This window comes from Manihot esculenta, chromosome 15 (genome assembly GCF_001659605.2).
Source record: "Manihot esculenta cultivar AM560-2 chromosome 15, M.esculenta_v8, whole genome shotgun sequence".
Lineage (NCBI taxonomy): Eukaryota > Viridiplantae > Streptophyta > Magnoliopsida > Malpighiales > Euphorbiaceae > Manihot > Manihot esculenta.
This window is the reverse complement of record NC_035175.2, coordinates 4,973,461-4,998,959: the sequence shown is the minus strand read 5'-3', so window position 1 is coordinate 4,998,959 and position 25,499 is coordinate 4,973,461. Positions and strand designations below refer to the sequence as shown.

The following is a 25,499-nucleotide window of genomic DNA, read 5'->3' as shown; positions in this document are numbered from 1 at the left end:
TTTGTTTAGAAGCTCTGTAATATTCTATAGACTTTTACTTTATCCAATTTACACAAGTTGAGCCATAAAATGCAACTATGCTGATACAAAAAAAAAAAGAAGAAAAGAATTTGATGGTATTGCTTTTACTATTATTTTATAAATGTGTATAAAAATAAATCATAATAGGAGAAAAAGGATATAGCTGATTGCCTACCTTGCAAATTTTTTTGAAATCGTAGCAAAGAGGCTGGTAGTTGGGAGGAGATGGTCACCCTTTCCGTTTTTAAGGAAAATATTAATCTAAATTGAATCAACATGGATATTTCATGGAAGTCCATATAAACTCAGTCTGAGCAAAAATTGTTTAGTTTCCAAATTAGTCTGGCTCTAGTCTCAATCTCCGGCTTTTGGCGTATTAACTACTAACTCTCCATCTCTGCTAGCTTCGAAGATGCTGAGAATGATAAAACATAGATTGAATAGGACACTTTAAGACTCGTGTAGCAGGTTGATATTAATATGAAGTCCTAACCAGAGAGAATGGAAAATGTTGTTGAAGAAGAGCAGCATCGGCTGCAATTGGAGGTGGTTTCGTTTCATACAGGTTTTTCAACCCTAGGGATTTTGTCTCTAGGCTTGAGGTTTCAGTGTTGCATGCAGTTCGAGTGGGACTCTGTTTCTACAATTGACTTCAGTCTTCGCTTGGCAAGAAAAGAATGGTGCAAAAGCAATAATTCGAAAGCACATAGCATTTTCTTAGTTCACCACAAGCCGAAGCTTGTTGAATCCACGAACGTGTTCACTGCCTCATATTCTTATTTTCCAAACTACCTGAATATACAATCAATACTCCTCTGCAACAATTATTTCATCCAAATTACATCTTCGTACACTCACTCTCAGATAGAATCACTGATCAATGTTTTAAAATTTGAATGCCAGGTCATTGAAACCAGGAAAAGAGAACCACCAAAGTAAAAAAATCAATTCAAAGTTCACATTGACAAATATTACACCCAGATCCAACATGAGAAGATATTGAATGATCCATGAGGCATCAAAGATATTCTCTGCCCACCAATGCGCAGGACATATTGTTGGTATACCACTAAGGTCCTATTATTCCGTGAACTTCTTCACTCTCCTTCACTAAGAATTGGAACAATGAGTGGTTTCATCTGTGCAATGTAAACAATAGCCCACCTAACAAATACAAGAAGGAATACAATAATCGTGTTAACAATAGGGCAAAAAGAAAAAAGCAAATAAAAACATGCAGAGCTATAAGTTTAATTTAGTATAGAACCCAAAGGAAAATAGCATAGACTTGTATCCATATCAAAAAGCTATAACCCAGAATAATTGTTTACACCAAGCAGTTATGGAAATCAATATCACAAGCAAAGCACAGACACTGATTCATCAAATGCAAATTCACGAATGCAGTCCAACCCACAGAAACGGTAGGAAAAAGTGTAAACATAACTAGTGAAATCAGGTACATTTAGGAAGCTTTATCATCTTACAGTGTAATAGATCAAGGTAAATAGGGCCTCTTTGTTCATATCACTGGAAAACCAAGGAGCCATATTTCCTTCAGAAAATGACAAGAGTTTAGGTTAACTGACACAAGGCAATCATGATGCCGGTTGGCTGTTGCTATGGTCATAATGATGCAGAACAACCGAATTTGTAAAGGGGAAAAAAGCAAATAAGAGGTTAGATGAAGAAAATAATTTTTCCCAACACATTCTCAGTAATATGAATTGCACCAAATATGTATGAAGAAGACATGAGAAAACAGTCCTTTCACCACATAATATAATTGATATCATGTGAAAAACTAGCTTTAAAAACATTGAAAAGGAAGCATTTTTATTAGCAGGTAATGAAAAATGTGCAAATCATAAGCAACTGTCTTCCAAATGAACTTGGACCTTGGAGAAAAACATAAGCAGAAGTAACAATTGCTATATTACAACTGACACAACATCTTGATGACATACGAACTTCCTCCCTCAATATATTTTTCTCTTTGATTATGGATGCAAAATAGTAAATATACATCTACAGTCTAGATACAAAATGCTTAATGTCAAGGAACACAAACTTACATCATCCAACAGCAGACCGTTGCCGTTATAACCAATGTCAAATGTAGCCTGCACCAAAATGTTATATAAGACATATTGCACCAGCATAAAGAAAAGTAACTTAACCATGCAGAGGAAATGAAAGAAAAAAACATAGAGCATATGCATGGTATTCAGAATTTGTAATCACAAGAATCTAGAAAAACAGAAGCATCTGACAACTAACTTGCAAACTATAAGCATCTGGTCAGTGCATATGCATCACATAAATCTATCACTAGGCAGATAAACCATGCACTCCATGTTTGTACACAAACAGAGTGTCGATGAGATCAAACGGTCATAAAAATATTTTCTACAATGACAACAAATCAGGCAGCATGTGAAAGTGATGCCATGCCATGGATACGGTTCACTTCTAGAGAAATGTTACCATCAAGTAATGCACAACTAAATAGTAAGTGTCTAGTCTGATCATCAGTACCCAACCACAAAGCACACAAATAACAACCATCAAGGACTAATAAGACACTTAAACTCAAGGACATGTGACCCTAGTCAAATTCAATTGCCCAAAAAAATGGCTTAATTTTTAATTTCACCCATGTACTATCTTCAAATCTTCATGCAAATTAGCCCAGAAGTTTCAATTTACTCTCAATTTAACCCAAATATAAGAAAGTCCAGAAATTGAGTTTCTTGATTTTGAGCTAAATCAATAAATTAAGAAATTTAGCCCAAAAGTCAAGGAATGTAGCCAAGAAATTTTCATTTTAGCTAAATTGGAGCTTCTTGTATAACTTGAATAAAAAACTGAAACTAAGCTAAATTGAACAACCAAAGTACACGGGTGAAATTAAACATTTAAACCACAAAAAATTGCATCTTTCCCCTTGCACTCAAATAGTGGAAACCTAAAATAACTATACTCTTATATTACACAAAAGCCGACATTATAAAAAATATAAAAAAAATAAAAAAACAAAACCAGAGCATGCAAGCTCTAATTGTTCTTTCCAAGAAAGCATAGCACATAAAAAGAATGTAAAGAAGCAAAACTTTATGCAAAAAGACGTCTTAACAGAAAAATGCAGCAGCCTTTACGCTAATCAAACAAAAATTCAATGATTAAACAAATAGAAACAAGCATAATTGAGCCAAAGAATCCTACAAATTGGTAGAGGGGCCCCTATTGCAACAGATTCTGGTACAGAACGACGCGATTATCCCGATCACTACAAAAATTAGAGTGGTTATCAAAAACCCCATCTTGATTCCTAGTACGATCTCAGATTTCTGCAACCAATCAAAAAAAGAAGAGCGAGGTTTAATTTATCAATATTCAACATACAGATAAGGAAAAAGGGTGTTTGGGATCGCTAACACAAGCAAGCTGAAATGCCCAAAGGAAATGGTAAAAGAAAATAGAACACTTCAAATAATCCGTTTGGCTGGAGAGAAAATGAAGGAAAAATGAGGGGACCAACCTTGGAAGTTGAAGCTTCCGGTGGTTTACGTCTGCCTTCGCTGCTGCGAGATCCGTTTTTGTGAATGATTGATTCGCTATGGAGACATTGAGTTCAGGCCCAAACTTACTGAGGCCCATGCAAGCTTCTTCCTTTTTTTTTTTTTTGGTCTAATGAAAACATGTGATGTAAGCTTTTTAAAGGATATTATTACCTGCTTACCTTCTCATATTAAATCGATACACCCGATCAGTAATAATATAATAAATTATTATATAATCTAAGAATAACCTCAAAAATCCACACAATCATTTAATAGTTTATATCTTACATAAAAATTTAAAACAAATTGAATTTATGAAGTTTTTATTTTTAATAAAATTATTTATGTTTTTTACTTATTAATATTTTAATAAAAATCACAAACTCAACTATTATTATATAAAAAAAATCTAAATCTATTTAATTTAATCATTTATAGACAATATAATTTAAAATATTAGTTTATATTTTAAAATTTTAATAATTAAATAAAATATTAAGATCTATTTATTTCATATATAATATATGTAAAAAATATAAATATTTTTATCAGAATTTTTGAATTATATTTAATTAATTAATTATATAAACAATTTAAATAACGTATATTCAATTTAATACAAATTTTATATAAGTATAAAATTTAAAATTATTTTAAATACGATTATATATTATTTAATTCCATAATTATGGATTTGATCGAATTACATACCCACAAAAATATCCAACCAACTTCTTTAATACACTCTCCCCGTTTTATTCTTAAAAAAGAGTTTATATAATAAAAATAATTTTCCAAAATTAATATTTTACTATCACATTATTGGATTCTTTTGACAATAACGCTTGTTGAGGAAGGAAAATTATTATGGTCTTTGCAGAAAATAATTTATATTAAAAAAGATTTTTTAATAAAATGATTTAAATTCTGTTTATTTTATTAAAAATATTTTAAAACACTAATAAAATTTAATTAATAAAAAATATTTAGTCTATCAATTTATTTAATTAATAAATAATTTACAAAATAATTAAAATATTCGATCTTGATCGATTCACCAATATCAAAGCAGGATTATTCTAGACCCTGCAATTTTAGAACTATAACTATTTAGTATTTTCAACATTATAATTACTACTATTCACTCATTGCAATCTACGGAAAAGAGTAAGTAGCAAACGGCTTGAAAATACAATTTTTTTAGATTAGAAAATTAACTAGGCAACGCAAAAAAATTACTTCCAATGGCAATTTAATCCAAATTTTTTTGTCCTTTTTCCTGCTTTTGATAAATACTCTATTATTTAAACTGTCTTCGCAATGAATCATTCGACAATAAGGAACTACATTGCCAATTCAAAAGTCAGTACTAGTTTTTATTTTTTATTTTTTTTCTTATTTTAACGTTTACCGTAAATTTTAAAATTTATTCATTGGATTTTTTTAATAAGAGATTGAGAAAGTAAGATTTAATCTCTCATATATTTTTAATTATTATATACTAAATTACGCTAAATTATTTATCATTATCATTATTTGGGGAAAGATAATTATCCTCTCTCTAACTAAGACTGTTCACTAATAGTATTGAATTCCAAGTATCAAATCCTTCAATCACCTGGTGGCCCAATCTTCATTTCCTTTGAATAAAAAAAACTATAAATAGAGGAGCCCAAATCTCCATTTGGTTCATCCATCACCACAAGCAAATATCTCGTACTAAGCAAAATGGGCTGCTCAAAGACTCTGTTTCTCAGTGGCCTAGCCGTTGCCTTCATTGCTCTAATCTCCTTTAGGGTGTCATCCGCTAGGGAGCTTGCTGAGGCAGTTCAATCCGGTTTGTTTTTTACTTTTCTCTTTTTTTTTTCAAAAAAAATAAAATTGATATGCAAACTAATTGGTGTTTTGGGAGGAATTTTACAAATTCTATCACTTTAAAAGTTAAATTTTTTTTAAAAAAAAAAAATTAAACACAATACGCATAATAGAAGTATAATAACATGATTTATAATTTATTTCATATGTATGGTCTTTTCTTTGCATAGGAAACTTTCAAATTGATTTGTACAATTAACAATAACTCAATTTTGTAGAAGAGAGTGCACAAGAAAAGTTGGCTCAAGTCCAGAATGTCAAAGAAGATCTCACACACAAAAATTGGTATAGTTACAGTTATTGGTTTGAAGATAAACATAGACATGACCACGATCATAATCACAAACATGATGGTGACCACAAGCATGATCATAAACATGACCACAAACATAAACATGATCACGATGGTAAGCATGATCATGACCATGATCATAAACGTCATCATGACCACAAACACAAGCATGATCACGACCATGATTACAAACGTCATCATGATCATGATCACAAGCATGACTGCGACCACAAGGACCACAAGCATGACTGCGACCATGACCGCAAACACGATCACAAGCATCACAAGCATGATGGTGACCACAATCGCAAACATGACCACGACCATGATCACAAACGTGACCATGATCACAAGCACGATCACCATCACGACCACGATCGTAAACACGATCACAAGCATGACCATGATCACAAGCATGATCATGATCACGATCGCAAACATGACCACCACCATGATCACAAGCATGACCACGACCACAAGCATGACTACGATCACAATCGCAAACATGACTATGGCCATAATCACGAGCATGACCACCATCACAAAAAGGATGGCTACAAAAATTATGGAAAGGTTACTACGATGACCAGCCTGGGAATGGAATCACAAATTGAAATGAAACCTGAAAATTAATTAGAGAAAAAATATTTCTCTATTAATACTTGTTAGCATATGTTACTTAAACTAAAATATATGTGTGAATAAGGTCGTTGCAATCGACATTAAATAAAATGTTATTTTGAATCTATAGTAATAAGTCGAAATAAACGACTTATTTTAAGTTTTTTGTAATACTTAATTACGGTGTATCTTCATCTTTGTATGTAATAATAAAAACAATAAATTTTTATTTATTATTATAGTCAATTAAATTAATAATTTATGGTTATTTAATTTGATGTTATTTCAAGTTATAGGATCAATATGTATACCTTACTAATACTTATGATCTATACAATAATTTGTTGGTATGAGACTACTCATCAATCATATTTAACATTATTGTTGGAGCTGATTTTGAAAAAAAAAGTTATGAAATATTAAAAATTGACTTTAAATTATTTTTATTGAAAATCAAAATGCATAATTAAAAAATAAATACGAAAGAAATAAACAACACAGATTTAATATAATTCATCATAAATTTAGTTACGATTTATCGTCATAAAAAATTTTTATTTTTTTATATAAATTTTTAAATAAAATATATTAAGAGAATAATATAAAAAATTAAAATAACTTTTAAAAAAATTCTTACCGTAAAATATGATATACAGTACATAATATATCATAGTTTGTGCTGTCATAATCTCAAAAGCTCTTATTTTTTCTTCATGCCTTACCACCTCCATTCACAAAGCTCTCTTTCTCTCTCCCTCTTTCTACCACTTCGAAGTTTGAAGTTGCAGTACAAAAGAACTGATCTTGTTTCTCTAGTCTGTATATGCCTGCATGACAATTGATGATCACTGATCAAAATTTATCATTTTTTTAATTTTCATCAGTTTCTTGAGGTTTTGATTTCACTAAAAATGATTATGAAGAAAAGGAAGCATTACGAAATGGCAATCGTCTTTTTGCTCTTTTTGATGTTGTGCTTCATAATCCCAACGAATTTTTCTTTCATTCGGATCAAGAAATGCAATTCTTTCATCAAAAGAAAATTTTGCAGATATGCCCTAACGTATCTTTCATTCATTTTTTTAACTCTATCATTTGTCAGTATCCCAGCATTAATTTGATCAAACTGTAGCGCTGAAACATTAGATGAAGAAATAACAAATTAGTTAAAATTAAATCGATAGATAATCATATAACCTAAAAATTAAAAAGTGAATATTTTAAAAAATTAATTTCTAAATGTAAATTTTTCTTTGGAGAAGTTGAAGTTAAAGAGATTTTTTAAATTTATTTAGATGTATGAGTGTACTTAAATTTAAAATTTTATTATGAGTGTACGTAAATTTAAAATTTTATTATTTACAAATATAAATTATATTATTTACTGATAATTTAAGAAAATAAGAAATATAATTTAATCAACAAAATTTTAAATCTTTTGATAAATTCAATGAATTTAATTCGTAAGTAAATATAAATGGACTTCCATTGGATTTTAATAGATAAAATAATAAATAATATATAATTTTTTAAGGAAATTTTGAATTTCTTGATAAATTAAAAATAAATTTTGTAAAATTTTTTAACATAAATAATAGTGTATAATCTATTAACATATTTAAAATTCAATTTTAAATCATTTGGTATTTAAAAAAAAAAACAATTTACTATAAATGAGCTCAGGTAGGAAAATCGTATTAGCATATTCAAGCAATTCCCTTTCTCTACCTAAATTAACCTTCATCAAAGTCTTGTTTTTTATATAAGTATAAATAGTATTATTCTACTCGTATTAAACTGATTAATTAAAAAATAAAATGTTCGACAGTAAATATTTATTTCATTTATAAAAATTAAATTTTAATACCGTTTAATGAAAAAAAATCGAATTAATTAATTATCAAATTCATGTTTCAACTCTTAACTAAATAAAAATCTCATTAAATTTATTGTTTAAAAAAAAAAAATTACAGTTTTCTTTAAAATTAGTTTTAAAGTAAGAGTTTTTTAAACTCCATACAATTAATTTAAAGAAATTGCTTCCAATTTCAAATTCTCCATTTATGCTTTTGACAAGATTTTACGTACTGAAATAATATTTGAAAATGAGTATTTTTCCCATTGAAATTCAAAAAACATATATCGTTTGTCTGATTTTTTTTTTCATCTAGGCTAAAACCTCTTTGTATATAAGGTAAATTTTTTTTTTCTTGTTGCAATTCAATTTGAAAGATAAACTATTTATGACAATTTATAAATATAGCCAAATAATTTAATTTTAACCATAAATCTAAACCTTTAAAATTAAATACAATTATAGCTAAAAGAAAATTGATTAAGAGAAATTTAAAATTTATTTGGTAAACTATACCAATATGTAAAATTGAAATAAACTTTAAAAAATAAAATATGCTAATTTAAGTGAGAAAAGAAAAATATGTAGACTTATTTCTCCTGTAATTAATAATTAGAAAATACGTGAAACATACTAGTTCTTCTCCTAATTTTAAATAATAAATAAAATAAAAATTAAATTCAAAAATTTTAAAAAGATAGAAAAATTAGCTTTTTATAATTTGAAGTTCATAAATTCAACATTTTTTTTGTCATTTTCTTTTAAAATTTAATATTTACTTTTTTTTTCCCACTTGCTATGATTTTGAAATTTTTACCATTTCAAAATTCAGATATTTGACATCTAGAACATTTCCCCTATAGATTAATTAGTTTAAAAGAAACCTGAGAATGAAATTAAAGCTTTAGATAATAAAAAAAAGAAAAAAAAATCATATGTCTAAGAATTGCTTACCACAATTCTCAGCTATATCTCCTCATGTATCTAATTTATTTATTTTTTTAAGGAAAATTTTCATCACTATTCTCACTTTTTTTTTTTTTCATCTAGGCTAAAACCTCTTTGTATATAAGGTAAATATTTGTTTTCTTGTTGCAATTCAATTTGAAAGATAAACTATTTATGGTAATTTATAAAAATAGCCAAATAATTTAATTTTAACCATAAATCTAAACCTTTAAAATTAAATACAATTATAGCTAAAAGAAAATTGATTAAGAGAAAATTAAAATTTATTTGGTAAACTATACCAATATGTAAAATTGAAATAAACTTTAAAAAATAAAATATGATAATTTAAGTGAGAAAAGAAAAATATGTAGACTTATTTCTCCTGTAATTAATAATTAGAAAATACGTGAAACATACTAGTTCTTCTCCTAATTTTAAATAATAAATAAAATAAAAGTTAAATTCAAAATTTGGACTTCGATACAAAAATTTTAAAATAGAAAAATTAGCTTTTTATAATTTGAAGTTCATAAATTCAACATTTTTTTTGTCATTTTCTTTTAAAATTTAATATTTACTTTTTTTTTCCCACTTGCTATGATTTTGAAATTTTTACCATTTCAAATTTCAGATATTTGACATCTAGAACATTTCCTCTATAGATTAATTAGTTTAAAAGAAACCTGTGAATGAAATTAAAGCTTTAGATAAAAAAAAAAAAAAGAAAAAAAAAATCATATGTCTAAGAATTGCTTACCACAATTCTCAGCTATATCTCCACATGTATCTATTTTTTTTTTTTTTAAGGAAAATTTTCATCACTATTCTCACTTTTTTTTTTCTCATGCAAAAATTGTATAAATAGAGGAGCCCCAAGTTCCACTTCCTCAAACAAGCATCACCTTCTTCACAAATCACATTTATCTTTGTTTTGCCGAGGAAAATGGCTAGCTCTAAGATCTTCCTCCTCCTTGTTGGACTTACCTTTGCTGTTCTTCTCATCTCTTCTGAAGTTTTTGCTCATGAATTTACAGAGGCAGTTCATCAAATTCGTGAGTTTTTTTTTTCTTCTTAATATTTATTTGATTAAATATTTTTATGTTCATATGTCTTTCTTTTTCTTGGAAAATATCATTAGAAATTTAACATGTTTTTAATATTTACACAAAAAAAGCATTGACACTATTTTTTTTTTTATTAATTTATGTAGAAGACAGTGTAAAAACAGATGTAAACAGCTTCCCAGCAGGAAAAGGGTATGGACACGGGCACAAACATGGACATAAGCACGGGCACGGACACAGAAAGGGGCACAAACACAGACACCATGGAAAGCATGGGTATGGTGGTGGCAAGACAAAAGCTATGGTGGAAGCTGAAACTGGGAATTAGAAGAAAAATATCTTTCCCTATATGGGAATTTATTTTTACGATATGTTACCTAAATAATAATTATGCAAATAAGCATATAAGTTTAATGGTCACTTGGATTGAATAGCTAATTATCTTATCAAAGTTGTCCTCTTTATTATCGTATGTCTTTTTTTTTCTTGCTTTTTTCATTTTAACTGTGTTATTATATTGATATGCACTTAAAAATTTAATAGTATGAACTTGAGATTTCTCACTACAAAAATTTATCGGAATAGTAACGGATATTAATAACGGATTTAAATCTGTTACAAATTTGTAACGGATTAGTAACAGATTTTATATTCCGTTATTAATTTTTATTATTTAGTAACGGATTAACAATCCGTTACTAAATCTGTTACTTAATAAAATTATTTATAAATTTAATAACGGATTTTGAGATCCGTTATAAATCCGTTACTAAATTAGCTAAAAATTAGTAACGGATTTCAATCCGTTAATAAATTTGTTACTAAATCGGTTATTATTTTTTTAATAAAAATCAATTTTTAATAAAAAATTTGTTATATAATTAGCAACGGATTTAATTCGTTACTATTTTTTAATAAAAAATCAATTTTTTATTTTTTAAAATTCCAATTTTTTTTTAAAATTTAGTAACAGATTTAGTCCGTTACTAAATCCGTTACTAATCTAAAAATTAGTAACGGATTAAGAAATCCGTTACTAAAATTTGGAGAATAATAACGCCTTTTTATTTTATTTCGCCCGCATTTTTTTAAAAAATTTTAGTAACGGATTTAATCCGTTACTAATCTAAAAATTAGTAACGGATTAAGAAATCCGTTACTAAAATTTGGAGAATAATACCGCCTTTTTATTTTAATTCGCCCGCGTTTTTTTTTTTAAATTTAGTAACGGATTAAATCCGTTACTAAATCCGTTACTAATTCGCGTATTTATACACTCACCTATTTTATCTCCCTCCACTTCATTCATTTTCTTTCTCCCCATTTTATTTCCCTTCATTTCATTCATTTTCTTTCTCCTCTTCTCTCCTCATTTCTCCATTTCTCCATTTCTCCCTTATCTTTTTTCTTTCTTAATTATTAACTCCATTTTTTTTTTCATTTTCTTTCATTTCCTTCAATTTTCTCTTCAATTTTCTTTCATTTCCTTCAATTTTCTCTTCAATTTTCTTTCATTATTGATCTTTCTTTTATCACTTGATTTTTTTTTATTTTCTCTCATATTTTTTTCTTTCATTTTCTTATATTTTCTTTCATTTTCTTTTATTTTCTTTCATTTTCTCTTCCACTTTCTATCATTTTCCCTTCCTTTTTCTTTTATTATTCATTCATTTACTTTCTTTTCTCTCATATATATACTCTAATTTTTCTTTTTTACATTCTTTTGTATATCTTCATTTTCTCTTTATTTTTCTTCATTTTTTCTTCATCTTTCTCTCATTTTCTTTCTTTTTTCTATTTTTTCTTCCTTTTTTCTCATTTCCTTTAATTTTCCCTTTTTTCTTATTTGCTCTTCATTTTTATCATTATTTTCTTTTATTTTCTTTCTTTTGTTATTTTCTCTTTTATATCTCATTTTTTTCTATTCTCTCACATTTTTTCTTTTTTTAAATTTTCTCATGTAATTTTATAATAATTTTCTCATAAAATTAATAAAATTTAAAATATTAAAGTTAATATTTAATATAAAATACAATGAAAAAATTAATAGTTTACCATAATTAAATTATTATCTAATGTAAAATATAATGAAATAAATTAATTCCATTTAAAAAAAATGAAATAAATTAATAATTTAATATAATTTTTAAAATTAACAATAGATTTAATAACAGAATATAAATTTAAAATATTTTTTTTTAATTTTATCAAATTAGTAACGGATTAGTAACGGATTTCTATCCGTTACTAAATTTAGTAACGGATGCAATTTATTTATATATTTTTACCTTTTATTAAATTAGTAACGGATTTGAAATCCGTTACTAAATTTCATTACAAATCCGTTACTAAATCCGTTACTAAATCACTAACGGATTGCTAATTGCATTAGCAACGAGGTTCATAGTAACGGATGTAAATCCGTTACTAATCCGTTACTAAACTGGTTAGTAACGGATTTTTCATTGATTAGTAACGGAAAAATCCATTACTAATCCGAAAAAATCTTGTAGTGTCTGCTACGGACTGTATGATTTACTTCAATTCTCTGCTCAGATGTGGGTTCTGCTCTCTTCCATTCAGATAAGTTATAGATATCCTTTTTGTTTTTTCTCTACAATCCAAGCTTTTGCTGAGAGAGCACTGAGTTTATGATTTGTTGTGTGTTGCTTTTCTTGTTTGGTTTGCTCTTGTCTTGCAGGTGTGCTTGCACGAAAGTATCTCTTCAACATGGATAGCTGGAAAGCCTCAGTGCCTCTTTCAGGAAGAGATTCAGGTTGTAATGATGTTGAATTAGCCTCTTCCTCTAGGATCTCCAGGTCCTTGATTTGATATTGGCCATGGCATCTCCAAGTACACTAATGATGCCATTGTGATTGTGCAGCATCTGGTCCCTCAACTGGCTACATGAGAATGAGAGTGCCAAAGAAGCACTACCTAACCGCTCTATAATCTTCTCGCTCACTGGTTTCCTTTGGCCCTTTGTTGTTTTCCTCTGAGTTTACTAGTTCTCGGCTGGTAAAAGCTCTTGGGTAGTTTTATTTCTTTTGCTTAAAGGAGTCATTTACTTGTTTGGGTGCTGGAGATTGGCAGCGAAATCATCGACTTGTGTATTTGGTCTCATCTCCCTGGCGAGGATGGCATTGCCGTACTGCTTTGTCTCTTCATCTGAGTTCTTCTCTTGAGTCGGATCAATTCGTTGCGCTAGGGTTCTGTTGTATGAACTTTAGCTCCGTTTGGATGTCAGGTGGGCTTAGGGCTTTATTTTAACTAAATCCACATATTTTAATTGATTTTTATTAATTTTATTAAAGTTTTATGTCTAAATTATGATTTTTAGTTTTAGTCTATTATTTGATATTTTTATTTTATTATTTATAGTATTTTTATATATCAAAATAAATCAAGGAACAATGAAAACATTTTGCAAAGAAATTTGAGAAGCCTGTGTTGCAACTTTTTTTCACGTCTAAATGTAACCGCACTTACATTCTCTCTTGAGTTGATTATTGTTTGGGAAGATATTCCCTCATGAGCTCCAATTTACTTATGGAGGTAATTAGTTGGTTCACTTATATTTTTAAATTTTGAAACTTTTTCTTGAAATTTTTGAGCATTAATTGCTAAATTTTTGACAATATCCTCAAGTGACATACTTGAATTTGATAAAAATGTTGGTTGTTGCTGAGGATTTTGGAAACGCGTTGCTCCACGGTTGAATTTTGAATAATCTCTCCATCCTTGATTATAAGTATTCAATCAAGCATTATATTATCATTGAGGAAGACCATAAAATTCACCAGTTATATTTACTTGCATCAACAAATTTTTTATATTTAACAAATTTTTTATAGCAATACCTCATATTAAAATGGTCAAATGTGAAAGTTGCAATGCAAAATAAAAAAAGATGGTTCATAACTGTTTAGATTTGAATACATCACATTGCTATAGTACATCCCTATAAGAATCACATTGCTACAATACATTCCTATAGGAAAATCAAAGATTTAACTGCAAGAATAAATAAAGCCTTTCAAAAGAATTAATAACCAATTAAAATTAGTTTTCGGAAATGGCAACAAAATTTGATGGGCATCGAAACCACCAAAATAAATTCCTGTTTAAAACAAAACTTGTGATAATGGTAAATAAGGTTGATCCCATAGGTAAGTAAATTAATTCTATTGAATGAAAAATAAAATAAAATGAGGGAGATTTTGAAAGTAGAAAAGTGAAAATAAATAAAACTAATTCAAAAAATAAACAATTAAATTTAAGAGAAAAAATTAAAATGAGAAATATTCACTTAAAAAAAATAATCTTAATTCAATTTTTATTAGTTGATTATATATATAAAAATAATCTCAATTTAATTATTGATAAATCAGTTATAGATATCGAATACGTTTTAGATATTCAATCAATTCTTATATTTTAAATTAGCTATAAAACGCTCGTTAGTTAAACTCTTGGACAACGGTAGGAGACGCTCATAAAATTTTATCTAATTATCGTATTAAAAATTAAAAGAATATGATTATAACTAACAAATGTGAGAAGCTGGATTCATTTAAGTTATATTATACTATTTTTTAGAAAGGTTTTACGCAATTTAATTCACTATTTATTTTAGTTTAACTAAACAATTACGAATTTAATTAATCTGAATAGCAATATATCATTCTATCATTTGAGTAATGACGCCTTAATGTAATAATCAACATAATAATATTAAGCAATAAACACGAAAAATATTATTTTCAAGAACAATCTAGAAAATAATAGAATCATATAAATTTCACAAACAATTGAATTGAAACCTTAATTATCCTTTAACTGAAAATAATAATTTAATCACACATGTTTATGGCTGAAACACCATAATGAGAAAAGTATTTTCAGCATCCTAAGAGATGAGATGAGATATCAAATTATCCTCTTTTTATAGTATTAAGAGTTCTTACTCAATCTAAATACAAATAATTAAAATCAAAACCGAGTATATCTTGACAGATGAGAATTATCTGTTTGTTTATCGGATTTGTACTCCGATACATTAAATATGTTATGCTCATAATGTAATCTATAACACGGTTCGTCTAGGAGTTAGAATTCAAGTATAACTTTACCTCTTATTTTTCTCTTAACTTAGTTACGCCTATGATTATTTTGAATTCAAAATATAGAGTCTAAATTATTGAATTTTTTCTTTATTATTCTCTAATTCTTGTTAATTTTATCAAAATATTAAAATTTAAATGAATTTATATATTTTAAATAAAATCAAACTCAATATTTAAAATATTTTAAATTTGCATATGTTTTAAATAAGTTAAAAGACAGGAAAGACAGAACATCAAACAATAATTTATGGTCTATGCTCTCTTAGCATATGATTAGATGGAATATAAGAATTTAATCTGTTTACTCAATCCGATTTTTTTTTGTATTTTTTTATAATGAATTTCAAATCAGATTAAATCAAATTGATTAAAAAAAAAATCAGATTAAATCGGTATCGCCAAAATAAATTATTCCCAAATTTTTTCATTGATACAACTTGTTGTGCTTTTAATCAATTTTTTTTTTTTTTAAATCAGACGGTAGTCTTATAACTATACCCATGATGTGAACGAATCCTTTCAAGAAGTAGAACTGAAAATTGTGAAATATTAAGATTTACTTTGATTTTTAATAATCTATAAAACTTCTGCATATTATATTAAGTTAAATAAAAAAGTGAGTATTATAAATCATAATATAATCTTTCAGTAATTAAAATGAAAAGAATAATATAAAAATATAAATGTCTGGACATTCAATAAGGCAGTAAATTTTAGATATATAATTTTTTTTTTATTGCAGTTAAATCAAAAAACCTTTTGTTTTCACAAACAATATATAGTAATTTTTTTTAAAAAAATTCATGTTAATTAAATCTCTTAAACGTTAGCATAACTAATAACGACTAAATAAATATATATTTTTAAAAGATTTTTAGGGTTATAAAATATAAAAATTTAAATAATCATATATTTTTAAATTCGATTTCACCGAGTATCTCGATAAAAAGACAAAAAATGATTAACTCTGTAATTTTATTTTTAACTATACGAGATATTAAACTGTTATTTTTTAAAAAATAAATAATAATATAATTATTAAAAATACTTTCTACTTTATAATTTTTATTTATTAATTTTTTTCAGTTATTCTAAAATTATTATTCATTTTCCTTTTTTATAGTCTAATAAATTTTTATTATTTGAAATTCATCTTCTGTTTTCTTTAACCATTTTCTTTCTAAGCTACATCGTAAAATTTGAAAAATTGTTTTCAATAGCCTAATATGTTAATAAGCACTTGTTACTTTGAAATTTTTATCGTGTCAATTTTCAGAGATCATCTAGAGCAATTCCTCTATGGATTTGTTGGAAAAAAAATAAATTACATAAATAAAATGCAGAAGAAATTCTAACCCAATTTTATTGTCCTTTTCCTGGTTTTGATAAATAGTATATTGTTCAAACTGTCTTAGTAGTGAATCATTTGACAATAGGTAGATTTATTTACTTTTATTTTCCTTTTCAAGGTAACAATACATTTTTAATTTTATTTATTTAATTTTTTTCAGTAGATTTTGTCAAACTACCAGATTAAATTATTTACGACTACTACACTTTATTACTTGATTATCCCTATTTGGGGAAAGATATGTACGCTCTCTCTAACTAAGATGACTAATGAATATTGAATTCCAAGTATCCAATCCTTGTGGCCCAACCAATCTTCATTTCCTTCAAAAAAGCTATAAATAGAGGAGCCCAAATTCTCCATTTTGGTTCATCCAGCACCAGCAGCAAATTTCTCATATCAACCAAAATGGGCTGCTCAAAGACTTTGTTTCTTACTGGCCTAGTCGTTGCCTTTATTGCTCTCCTCTCCTTTAGGGTATCATCCGCTAGGGAGCTTGCTGAGGCAGTTCAATCTAGTGAGTTTTCACTTTCACTTTTCTTTTTCTTTTTCTTTTTTTAATATTGATATGCAAACTTGTTTACGAGTTTGGTGTTTTGGGAGATATTTTACGAATTCCATCACTTCAAAAAGTTAGATTTTTTAAAAAATAAAATTCTAAACACAAAGACACATAATAAATATAAAATAGCATGGTTTAGAGTTGATTTCATATATATGAGTTTTTCCATGGATATGAAACTTTCAAATTCATACGTTCAATTAACAATTACTTCATTTGTAGAGGAGAGTGCACAAGGAAAGCTGACTCAAGTCCAAAATGTCAAAGAAGATCTCAGACATAAGAGTTGGTATAGTTATGATTACTGGTTCAGTTACAAGCACAAGCATGAACACGATCGTGACCATAAACATGACGATGAGCGCAAGCATAATCGTGACCATAATCACAAATATGATTATGATTACAAGCATGATCACAAACGTTACTACGACCACGATCATAAGCATGATCGTGACTATAAGTATGATCGCGATTATAACCGCAAACATGATAACAATCATAATGACCGCAGACACAAACATGACCACAAGCATGATCGTGACTATGATCACAAACATGACCGTGACCATAATCGCAAGCATGACTACAAGCATGGATATTAAACATAAACGAGGATATGGATGGAAAAAGAGGACAACCACAAGCATTATAGAAAGGTTACCATAGTGGGCAACCTGGGAAGGGAGTCTCAAGTGGAAACTAAACTTAGAAAGTAACTAGATGTCTTGTTAGCATATGTCACTTAAACCAAACTATATATGTGATCAAATAAGGTTGTCATTACATGGTGTATTTGCTTATTTGTATGAATAATAATAATAATAATAATAATAAAGATTTGTTCAATATCATAATGAAATGAAGAATTTATGGCTATTTAATTTGATGTTATTTCAAAATGAAGAATTTATTACTATATGCATCAACTTCTTACCCATCAGTTTTTGAAAATTTTCTTGTTTTATCTGTTAATCGTTGACTCTAATTTTATTTTCATAATAAAGTAAGACAAAGCCAGAAAATTAAAATAAAATAAAATAAGTAATACTACGATACAAATTTTCAATTCTCAAATTTAATCCGGTTGTTAAAAATATATCATTCGAATTCTCATTTTTCAATTCATATGCCTTTAATATATTGCTAAATTCAAAAAATAGGTTCATAAGCTTTAATTAATAAAAATATCATTAATTTTTGAGAAATAATTTGACATTTTATTTTATTTTTTCTTGTTCTTATCACAAAATTAAAGAATTAAATTTAATACCATATAAAAAATAACTTAAATTGTAACTCGAAAAATAATATTTATAATAAGATTGAGATTTACACGTTAATATATGAAATTTCTAACTCATAATACAGAATATGCATGCATCAAATTCAAAAGAAAACTGGAAATTATATAATTTATATCAACAATTTTTTTTAAAAAAAATCTTTGATAAATTCAATTAATTTAATTTGTAAATAAATATAAATGGACTTCCAATGGTACTATAAGATAATAAGAAATTGTATATATAATTTATTAAAATTTTTTGTAAATTTGTCAATAGAAACTATAAAAAAATAAATACATAATTTACCAACAGATTCAAGCTTCATTGCTAAATTATTTGATATTAAAACAAATACCCAATTTCTGTGGAGGAGTATTTTAAAAATAGGAGTATTTCTTTAGAATATACTTCAATTTCATTGTTTTCTTCTGTGCTTTTGACAAGATTATACGTATTGAAATCATCTTTGAAAATATTTAATTTGCTAACTGAAATTCATAGAGCATATCATTGCTGTTTTTTTTTTTTTTTTTTGTCTATTTTTTCATCTAGGGCAAAAACTTTTTGTATGTAATTAGAAATATCGTTTTTTTTTTTCTTTTTGCAATTCAATGCAAAAAAATTAAACATTAGTGATTTTTTATAGTATAGCCAAATATTTTCTTTTTGACCATAAATCCAAGCCTTTGAAATTGGACTCAATTACATGAAACTAAAGTTAATTTAGAGAAATTTAAAGTCTATTTGCTAATCTGCAATTATGGCAAGCAAATGCTCTAGAAAGATTTTACTTATGTGGATTTGAATAATAAACTTTAAAGTCTAGGGTTTTTAGTTATCATTTTTGTAAGTTTAATAAATAAAATCTAAATTGATCAAAATTAATTTTTGGCTTTAACTATCTGTAACCAATTTTAAAGGAGAGAGGAGCCGGAATTGCTTTACTTGTTCATCCAGCACCACATGGGTAAATCCGGAAGCTTAACTAATAAGCATATTTTTCTATTACTAATTAATTAATATTTCAACTTAATTTTTTAAGTCATGTAATTAATATAATAAATATAATAAAAAAATATTATAAATATTAATATTTTGAAATTCAGAACATGTGATTTTGTAAGTCTAGATGAAAAAAAAGACGTTACTCACATTTTATTCTTTTATCTTTTTATCTTTTTATCTCTTTTTCTTTTATTAACTAGTGACGCTTAATTATTTCTCTGCTACAGTGTCATCTGTCTCTATCACTTAAATCTGTATGTACAGATATGTCAGTCCCTCTCCAAGATAAAGCTGCGAGGTGATGACCTGCTCTCCTTCCTCTTATCTCGTCATTGGATTAGGTTTCCTTCAAATGGATTTGCGTGTAAGGTATTCCCGACCTAACTCTCATGACTAAACTAAAAAGCGCAATATGGGGCTGACCTTAAGAAGGGCCTGATGGATCTCAGACCTATGTTCTTTTTTTGAGTCTGGCCTCAATCCAAGTGAAAAAAGTTCGACAGTTATCAAAATATAATATAAAAAATTGTTATGATTTTTTTATTAGCTGGTAGCCAAAATAGATAACTTAGAAACTACTTACAATTAATTCCACTTAATTGATTCAATTCATCTTGATATAGATGCAAGCTAACTAATTTTAAATAAAACATTTATTATTAGATTTTTTTTTGGGTTAATTAGGTATAGACAATACTAAAATCATGCATATTTTACAATAAATATTTAATTTAAGGATTATTTAATTAATTTTTTTATAAAAGATTTATTTTCAACTTCGAAAAAACTTAATTAAATCATGAAATTTAAATAATTTCTGTCATCTTTCATATTAAATATATAATTAAGAGTAAAAACAAAACCTAACAAGAAATTCTTCTCCGAATTCTAAAAGTAATAATAATAAAATTAGGGTTGAACTTTTACCGGCGATGTATGCTCGTACGTAAAGCATGCACTCACGTACAAATTTAAACTTCCAGCTCTACCTGTAAGTTCTTGTCCTTTTTCTTTCTAAGGTATATCAAAAAATTTTAAATTTACTTTTTTTCACCCACTTAATCTGTTAATGTTTATCAATTTATATTATTTTTAGTTGAATAAAATATAAAAATTGAATATAATTGAAAATTTATACGATAGAAAATTATCTTTTTTATTTTTATTATAAAATAAATATTATCAAATAAATAATTGAAATATATAAAATTTCTCAATTTAAACAAATTATTAATCATCAATGTTCTTGATTTTGTATAATAATTAAAGATATATCAATCCTCTAACAGATTCAGATTTGAATTTCACTCATTCAATTGTCTACTGAATATATTTTTTTAAAAAAATTTCTAAATTAAAGTAAATGAGACTTGAATTCTCGAGAATGTTTTAGGTGCAACTAATATAAGACTAAAATGAATACATTTTGAGAATGTTGATAAGAAATGAAAAGGTTTGGAAAATGCAGAAGATTCCCAGTTTTAAAAAGTTTGCTCATTTATCAATTGTTTATTCTTACACATCTATTTTTTCAAAGGAGAATTTGATACGCTATTCTATCTCATTCTCTTGCAAAAATTGTATAAATAGAGAAGCCTCAAGCTCCACTTCCTCATCCACCAATCAACCATACAATCTCCTCCTTTACAAATCGCATTTCTCTCTGTGTTGCTAACGAAAATGGCCAGCTCTAAGACCTTTCTCCTTTTCATTGGAGTTGCCTTTGCTGTTCTTTTTCTCATCTCTTATCAGGTCTCTGCTCATGAATCTGTAGGGACGGTTGAAACTCGTAAGTATTTTTTTTCTCTTATTATTTATATGATCAAATATGTATTACAAATTTAACATTATTATTTTCTCTATTTGTTAATTTACGTAGAGGAAAGTGCAACAGCTGATGTAAACAGCTTTCAACCAGAAAAAGGGCACGGGTATGGATATGGACGAGGATATGGTTACGGCGGATATGGGCATGGACACGGAGGCAAACATGGCTATGGTTATGGCTATGGAAGGAAAGGGCACGGCTATGGAAAGTATGGATATGGTGGTGGCAAACCAAAAGCAATGGCAGAAGCTGAAGTTGGAAATTAAATGAGATACTACTGATTGTGAGGCGTAGTTTAAATAATAAGTACGTGAAAAATAATAAATAGGGGGTTTTAGGTAGGGTACATGTCCCCCCTAGTTGAAAATACTGTAGCTTAGGAGTCACTTGGGTGGAATAGTTAATTTGACTTGGCTCTCACTCATAGTTGTCATCCTTAGTGCCATGTATCTTTACTTTGTCTTCCCAGTTATATGAACTTACATGCTCAGTATCACGATTGCAGTTTTTATCTTTTTCAATTAATTGCTAATTTAACTCTGTATTTTTTAAAATTTTGCAATTTTACCCCACATTTTAAAAATTATCAATTAAATCATATATTTTAGATCTTTAACCAATTATATCCTAATTATATCACTTCAACTGTTAAAATGTTTGTGATAATTGAATGACTGTTTTCAATTAATAAGCACTTTCATCAGTTAAAAGCTCTAAATCAATTTAATTTAATTTAATTTTTAATAGATGTTTTAAATAAACAGAGCTCTAATCGTATTTTAGTCAGTTCAGCGTTACAAAAATCTCTTGATTCCTCGATGATGATAAAGCAGTAATAGAAATATTGATTACCTTGAGTTCCTCAAATTTTCTGAGTCAACTTTGACATTTGTGCGCCGTGAGATTTTGAAATAGCACGCTGGTGATTGCAAAGAATGATTGCAACCTGCATCAAGTGAAGCAAAATTGGATTTGAAGGCAAATAACAAAAAGAATGAGCACCAATCGTGAAGGTTTATGGCCAGGCTGGCTGTACCTCCTTGTTTGCTCACCGATAATAACAACTTTTTCTTCAACATCCTCATTTTTAGTTTACCCTTCGGTTAAATTTAAATTAAATTTAATACCTTAGATCGAAATAAAATAGCGCATAAAATTTTAGTTTACTCCATTTGTTAAATTTAAATTAAATTTAATATCTTAAAAATTAGCTTGAAGTAAAATAGTGTATAAAATTTTCATAAAATTACATTATTATTCTTATTTCAAACTGATATAATATTTAATATATATAATTGTTAATATTATAAAATTATTATTTTGAAAAGTTTTAATTGCATTATGTTATTTTCGAGTCAAATTAATTTTTATTGAAAATGTTAAACTAAATAATAAAATTAAGAGATTTTAATGTTAAAAAATTTGTTTAGCATTAAGTTTAGAGGATAGAAAAGTATTTTTAAGAAAAACAATTTTTTTATTTCATATTTTTATCACTAAATTATATCAAAACTTATTTTAAGTATTTTTTAGATAACTCAAAAATATAGTATAATAAATGTATCTCAATAAATCTTAGAAGTCTAAGATTTTAATTTCATTTCCGTTTAAAAAAAATATTTTTTAAATAATATTTTTAAAATAATATTTTTTTATTGTAATACCAAACATATCTAACATTTGGCTGGAAAAGTTTTTACGTGTTTGAATATACAAAACCCAGAAACTATCAATAGCCATTGCAAAAGGATCATAAATCAACAAAATAACCGATTGAAAATAATGCATATATTGCAACCAAAATTTAATTTGAGGATTGTTTAATTCATTTTCATAAAAGATTTATTTTCAGTTTATATAAAAAAAGAATTAAATTAAATCATGAAATATAAAATAATTTCTTTCATTTTTTTATTAAATATATAATTAAAAGTAAAAACAATGAGAATTTCTTAAATTAACTCGATTCACTATAAATTTAATAAATATTAAAATAAATTCTGTTTTTTTTTATGAAGAAATACACTCATTTGTATATCAATATGGATTAGATTTAGATAAGTATTTTTTAAAAATAAAAAATAATAATTAATTCTAAATAATAATAATAATAATAATAATAATAAAATTAGGGTTGAATTTTTTACATGCAATGTATGCACGTACATAAAGCATGCACTCACGTGCAAATTTAAAACCAGCTGCAACTGTAATTATTTGTTGTCCTTTTTCATTTTAGGGTATAGCATAAAATTTTAAATTTACCTTTTTCACCCACTTAATTAATCGGTTAATATTTATCCTTTTATTATTATTTGAATGAAATACAAAAATTGAATACGATAGATAAATTACACAACAAAAGATTATTTTCTCTATTCTCATAATGTTATCAAATAAATAGATGAACAAGCAATATCCATACTTTGAAATTTCCTTTTATCAAGATACATGAAAAAGATTTCCATGGTTCCTTAATTCAACGGGTACAAATATATTTAAATTTATTAATATATATTTTTTAAAATTAAATAATAAAAAATAAATTATTTTTTATAAATAAATGAAAACTTAATATTAATATGATGCTATGATAAATAAATTATATATTGTGATTCACGTCCTTTAAATAATACCTATATTGAAATATATACAATTTCTCAATTTAAATATTATCAATCCCGTACTCACATATTTATTCTGATGGTAAGTGTATCTAAATAAATTTGAAATATATAAGGTTCTATTCCATCGTCCCCGATCCCCATTCCAAAAAAAAAATTAATCATCAATCCCTTATTAACTATTTTATAAATGTTAATTAGGAATTTAATACTCAACTTCTTTTCAAAATATTTGGCTTGATTTTGTATAATAATTAAAGATTTAATAAATTTAAATTTGAGTTTTACTCTCTCAATTCTCTATTAAATAATTTTTTTTTCTTAAAAATTCCTGAATTAAGATAAATGAGACTTGAATTCTCGAGAATATTTTAGGTGCAACTAATATAACATCAAAATGAATGCATTTTGAGAATGTTGATAAGAAATGAAAATATTTGCAAAATGCAGAACATTCCCAATTTTTAAAAAGTTTGCTCACATTTATCAATTGTTCATTCTTACACATCTCTTTTTTCAAAGGAGAATTTGATACGCTATTCTATCTCATTCTCTTGCAAAAATTGTATAAATAGAGGAGCCTCAAGCTCCACTTCCTCATCCACCAATCAACCATACAATCTCCTCCTTTACGAATCACATTTCTCTCTGTTTGCTAACGAAAATGGCCAGCTCTAAGACCTTTCTCCTTTTCATTGGAGTTGCCTTTGCTGTTCTTTTTCTCATCTCTTATCAGGTCTCTGCTCATGAATCTGTAGGAACGGTTGAAACTCGTAAGTTTTTTCTTCTTTTGTTATTTATATAATCAAATATGTATTAAATCTGGTTTGTATTATCAATGTCAAATGTATAGTAATACTATTGTTTTCTCTATTCATTAATTTATGTAGAGGAGAGTGCAACAGCCGATGTAAATAGCTTCCAACCAGAAAAAGGGCACGGGTATGGATATGGACGCGGATATGGCGGATACGGTAGGTACGGACACGGATACGGCGGGTACGGACACGGACACGGACACGGACACGGTGGATATGGACGCGGATACGGTGGATATGGACGCGGATATGGGTATGGAGGTAAACATGGATATGGTGATGGCTATGGCTATGGTGGGTATGGGAAGCACGGATTCGGTGGTAAGCCAAAAGCAATGGGAGAAGCTGAGGCTGAAAATTAAATGAAATCCTATAATAATAAATATGTAAAAAAGAATAAATAGGGGGTTTAGGTAGGGTACATGTCCCCCTAGTTGAAAATATTATAGCTTAGGGGTCACCTTGGTTGAGTAGTTAATTTGACTTAGCTCTCACTCATAGTTGTCATCCTTAGTGTGATGTATCTTTTAGTTATATGAACTTACATGTTTAGTATCATGATTGCTGCAGTTTTTATATTTTTCAGTTTTATTTTATTTGCTGCCTCAAAGAATCACTTGACAAAATACTATATATATAAATGGGGTAATTGCT

At 27.1% G+C, this 25,499-nt stretch overlaps 5 protein-coding genes across 6 annotated transcripts; 4 read left to right on the top strand and 1 right to left on the bottom strand.

Moving 5' to 3' along the window:
* Nucleotides 1-763: 763 nt before the first annotated feature.
* On the bottom strand, nucleotides 764-3,692 carry LOC110600982 (V-type proton ATPase subunit e1). 2 transcript variants are annotated; one of them, XM_043951555.1, is made up of 4 exons: nucleotides 3,563-3,692; nucleotides 3,247-3,371; nucleotides 2,097-2,144; nucleotides 764-1,185 (listed from the first exon to the last, which is right to left on the bottom strand). In XM_043951555.1, the coding sequence occupies exons 2-4, from the start codon at nucleotides 3,342-3,344 to the stop codon at nucleotides 1,119-1,121; spliced, it is 213 nt and encodes a 70-aa protein (XP_043807490.1). In that variant the 5' UTR covers nucleotides 3,345-3,371; nucleotides 3,563-3,692; the 3' UTR covers nucleotides 764-1,118. The 2 variants fall into 2 exon arrangements, with proteins under 2 accessions (XP_043807490.1, XP_043807491.1); XM_043951556.1 differs by having other exon boundaries at nucleotides 3,460-3,570.
* A 6,392-nt stretch (nucleotides 3,693-10,084) lies between these two features.
* Nucleotides 10,085-10,628, top strand: LOC122721930 (zinc transporter 7-B-like). The gene is made up of 2 exons (XM_043951153.1): nucleotides 10,085-10,230; nucleotides 10,389-10,628. Exons 1-2 carry the CDS (start codon nucleotides 10,122-10,124, stop codon nucleotides 10,568-10,570), a joined length of 291 nt encoding a protein of 96 aa, XP_043807088.1. The 5' UTR covers nucleotides 10,085-10,121; the 3' UTR covers nucleotides 10,571-10,628.
* A 3,689-nt stretch (nucleotides 10,629-14,317) lies between these two features.
* Nucleotides 14,318-17,886, top strand: LOC110601563 (histidine-rich glycoprotein-like). The gene is made up of 2 exons (XM_021738736.1): nucleotides 14,318-14,411; nucleotides 17,504-17,886. Exons 1-2 carry the CDS (start codon nucleotides 14,318-14,320, stop codon nucleotides 17,884-17,886), a joined length of 477 nt encoding a protein of 158 aa, XP_021594428.1.
* A 3,304-nt stretch (nucleotides 17,887-21,190) lies between these two features.
* On the top strand, nucleotides 21,191-21,898 carry LOC110600737 (holotricin-3). The gene is made up of 2 exons (XM_021737593.2): nucleotides 21,191-21,364; nucleotides 21,455-21,898. The coding sequence occupies exons 1-2, from the start codon at nucleotides 21,256-21,258 to the stop codon at nucleotides 21,667-21,669; spliced, it is 324 nt and encodes a 107-aa protein (XP_021593285.1). The 5' UTR covers nucleotides 21,191-21,255; the 3' UTR covers nucleotides 21,670-21,898.
* A 2,623-nt stretch (nucleotides 21,899-24,521) lies between these two features.
* LOC110602623 (cold and drought-regulated protein CORA) lies at nucleotides 24,522-25,403 on the top strand. The gene is made up of 2 exons (XM_021740190.2): nucleotides 24,522-24,800; nucleotides 24,918-25,403. Exons 1-2 carry the CDS (start codon nucleotides 24,692-24,694, stop codon nucleotides 25,205-25,207), a joined length of 399 nt encoding a protein of 132 aa, XP_021595882.1. The 5' UTR covers nucleotides 24,522-24,691; the 3' UTR covers nucleotides 25,208-25,403.
* The last annotated feature ends 96 nt before the right edge of the window (nucleotides 25,404-25,499 follow it).